Below are 3,675 nucleotides of genomic sequence, written 5' to 3' on the forward strand. Positions count from 1 at the left end.
CTCCAGCCCTATATATATATAAAATACATAATTTACCAATTCTAAAAAAAATTTCAAATGATGAGTATATTTAACCTGAAAGAAAAATAGTGACTAGAATGCTAGTAGTGACTTTAAATGGGTATTTTCTTAAAGATTTGTGTGAGTGTATTGCCTGCATGTATGTAAGTGCACCCATGTGTATTTCCCACAGAGGCTAGGAGAGGGCGTTGAATCCTCTAAAACTGGAGTTAGGGGTGGTCGTTAGCCCCCATGTGGGTACTGGGAACTGAATCCTGGTCCTCTGCAAGAGCATCCAGTGCTTTTTACTGCTGAGCCATCTCTCCAGCCCCTAGTAGTGATTATTTTACTGGTGAGTAAACACTAGGCGACAGAAGAGTGCATACAGTGAGGCACCCACAGCAGGTATATTTTATATGCTGCTTTTCACCCATTTGCCCCAGATCTAAAATGTCAGCTTTCTCTAAAAGAAAAGTGTGATTTGAATATCTGCCGGTTTCCATGTATTAAGTATTTTTAACGCTGAATAACTACTTCATGCTCATTAGGTCCCCCATCCATGAATCCAGAATCTTTGCCCCCAGAATACTTTGATGTGGCTAAGTTAGAGCAGTCTAAAACAGAAGAAATAGTTACATTGGGGTAAGGAAGGCTTGGCAGTTCAAATACTATGGAATTATGAGGACCTTGGAAGCTGATGGCTTAGATTTAAGGCAAGATCTAGGTATTGAGGTGCATTCTAGACCAGGCAGATAACGTGGAGGAAGTGGGTATTAAAAATGTGAATCAGACCAGAGTGTTAGGATAGAGGAGTTTTAGGCAGGGGCAGAGAGATGATATAAGGTCATACTGCATGGATAGTGTAGCGTGAGGAGGAGAGGGGTCTGCTTCAAGGCATTGCGCACATGCACACACACACATGCACATACGTGCACACGCAGTATTGTGGGAATACAGACAGGAGAGTGAGGTAAGTGGGTTGACCCTCAGAGAAGTCAGTTTCATGCCAGTGTTGGGGTCGCACCGGAAAGCCCGTGGACCTGGGCCCATTAAACTGCCCACTTAATGTGGGAAGGGATGTGGCTGGTGAGCAAGCAGGCCTGTATGTTAGCGGTGCAGCCCTCAGAGGGGCAGCCCTCAGCAGTCGGTGGCTGAGCAGGGCAGCTCGGAACGTATGTGTGCAAACCCTGATACAGGAGCTGAGCTAAGGGGCAGCACTTAGGACCCTTTGTCCTCAGATGGCTCCTCAGAGCTCGCTGAACAGTAAACTTCTCAATAGATACAGTGTACCAGTTTCAAGGCTACTTGGTCCTAAGATGAAGAGCCACACTTAGGGGACATCTGTCTTCTATCAGCTCTTCAAACTGAAAGGTACCACAGAAAAAGCTGCTAATGGAGAGGAAAAGTGGTAGGAAGAATCTTTTCAGTGGAGGAAATTTTTGGTTTTGATTACTGTTTGTCCATATCCTGCAATGATAAAACAGTGTTCTGCACTAATATATCTGAAAACCCCTCTGCCTCTCCACCTTCTAGGTATATTTAGCCCGGAAGGAAGGATCATCTTTTGCTTATATTTCCTGGAAATTTGAATGTGGGTCAGCTGACCTAAAAGTAGATAGCATTTCCATCAAAACAAGTAGCCACACCTTCCAGACCGGGTCAGTGCAGTGGAAACTGCGATCCAGTACATCTCAAGTCACCCTACCTGGAGGTAAGTGCCAACCAGACTGTCCACGAGCCGTGCTTGCTGCCCTGGGCTGCACGGACTGAGCTGAGGTGTACCCAAGAGTACTTGTACACTTGTTTAAACATCTCTCCAAACCTGTTTAACCTCACGTTGTGTTAGAAAGGCTGATGGTTTTTTTATGGAAACAAATGCAGGAACAAAACAATTTCCTTGTTTCAAGTGATACATTTTCTCCATAAAGAATAATATCTGTCTTTTTTAAAGATTTATTTTAAGTGCGTGTGTGCGTGTGTGTCACACGTGCACATGAGTGCAGGTACCTACATCAAATCCCTCTGGGGCTGGAGTTTGAGGTGGTTGTGAGGTGCCTGACATGGGTGCTGGGAATTGAACTCAGGTAAGCAGTACACACTCCTAACTGCCGAGCCATCTCTCCAGCCCCCTGTTTTGTAAGGGTTGATTTTAGTCCGTATGTCAGCCTGTAAAAAAAGCATTCCAGACCACTCTATGCTTTTCAAATTACCAAAAGTTGTGAATTCTTTTTCCCTCTAACAGATAAAACTCTTCATTCCTATAATGATTTTTCTGGTGCCACAGAAGTTATTTTAGAAGCAGAATTAAGCAGCGGAGATGGCAATATTGCTTGGCAACATACCCAGCTGTTTAGACAAAGCTTAAATGACCATGAAGAAAACGCTTTGGAGATAATTATAAGATTCAGCGACCTCTGAGGACTGAGCATTAGGAGAAGCTGGCCACTGCTGAGGATCTACTGTGGCCCCAGTGTGTTGGCTCAGCATGTGTCTAGTTGGCCGTTCACCACCTGTCCAGCAGGCTACCCATCATGTAACCTTCATTAAAGTATGTCTTTATACTGTGGATCATGGGAAGTCTTCGATTAAAAACTCCTTTCCACCATTGACCAGAATTTGACATAAAGTCTTACTGATCTCATATGAGATTCCAATCTGAATACTTAGTATAGTTTTAAAAGAAAATGATGGTATTCATAATTAAATGCTATTCATAACTGTGATAAACTCTTGGGCTCATAGTTAACATTTTCTGGTAAGATTTTCCTAACATTCTTAATGTTGAATAAATATGAATGTAGAGTATTTAAGTTCCATAATGCATGAAGATTTTTATGACTGTAAAATACAGACAGTTAAGAAGTAAAATGGATTATTTTGCCTTACACCGTTTCAATGGTTACTTTGGCTAAAACAAGCCTTTACTGTAGATGCTCAGCACTGAAAGCCACCTGAATACACACATTGTGAAAGCATTTAACACCAACAGCTTAAATTCAAAACACATTATGAATTCCTTAATATGTAGGAACTTGAAAATGCTTTACTTTTGAGTTGTAAACTACCTCATGGAATAAAATGCTCTTGGCTTTGAAACTGTCATTCAGTTTTATCAACTATGTCAAGGTGTTTTGTGTGACTTCACATTATTGCTCCAGTAAAATGTAAGGAACATTTACTAAGCATGTGTGTGGTGTGTACAACGCATTGTGATGCTCTGTGGAGAGGCAATGGGCAAACACGTAGCTCGGCCTCCAGGTCCCTTTGTTGTGTTCTGCAAGGTAACTTCTCAGTTCCCACCCTGTGCAGCTGTGTAGAAAGCAGGGTTGCTGTAGAGTGGACCAGGATCCTGAGCAGAGACCCAGATGCTCACTGTGACTACTGCCAGATCTCTTCCTTGCTAAAAACTTGCACTTTTCTCATATATGTATATGTGTGTGTGTATATATATATATATATATATATATATATATATATATATGTATCGCAAGACCCTTGTCTCAAATAACATGTGGACATGTGGATTGAATAAAGAAACTCCAGACTTGAAGACCAGCTTTGTATATATGAGAGACCCTGTCTCAAAACGTTTTTTTTTTTTTTTCCATGTAGTTTATGTATCTGAAGTTGTTGGTATGTCTTGAATATTAGTTTTCTGGAAATCTCAGACTCTGG

General features: G+C 41.7%; 1 protein-coding gene across 1 annotated transcript in view; it reads left to right on the forward strand.

Moving 5' to 3' along the window:
• Positions 1 to 3,183, forward strand: part of Ngly1 (N-glycanase 1) — a 46,051-nt gene extending 42,868 nt beyond the window's left edge. Inside the window, exons 11-12 of the mRNA XM_008833141.3 lie at positions 1,534 to 1,711; positions 2,243 to 3,183. Coding sequence (XP_008831363.1) covers positions 1,534 to 1,711; positions 2,243 to 2,418 — 354 coding nt within the window. The 3' untranslated portion in view covers positions 2,419 to 3,183. The remainder of the gene's footprint in view (positions 1 to 1,533; positions 1,712 to 2,242) is intronic.
• The last annotated feature ends 492 nt before the right edge of the window (positions 3,184 to 3,675 follow it).

The sequence above is a fragment of the Nannospalax galili genome, unplaced genomic scaffold (genome assembly GCF_000622305.1).
Source record: "Nannospalax galili isolate Female #2095 unplaced genomic scaffold, S.galili_v1.0 scaffold215, whole genome shotgun sequence".
Classification (NCBI taxonomy): Eukaryota; Metazoa; Chordata; class Mammalia; order Rodentia; family Spalacidae; genus Nannospalax; species Nannospalax galili.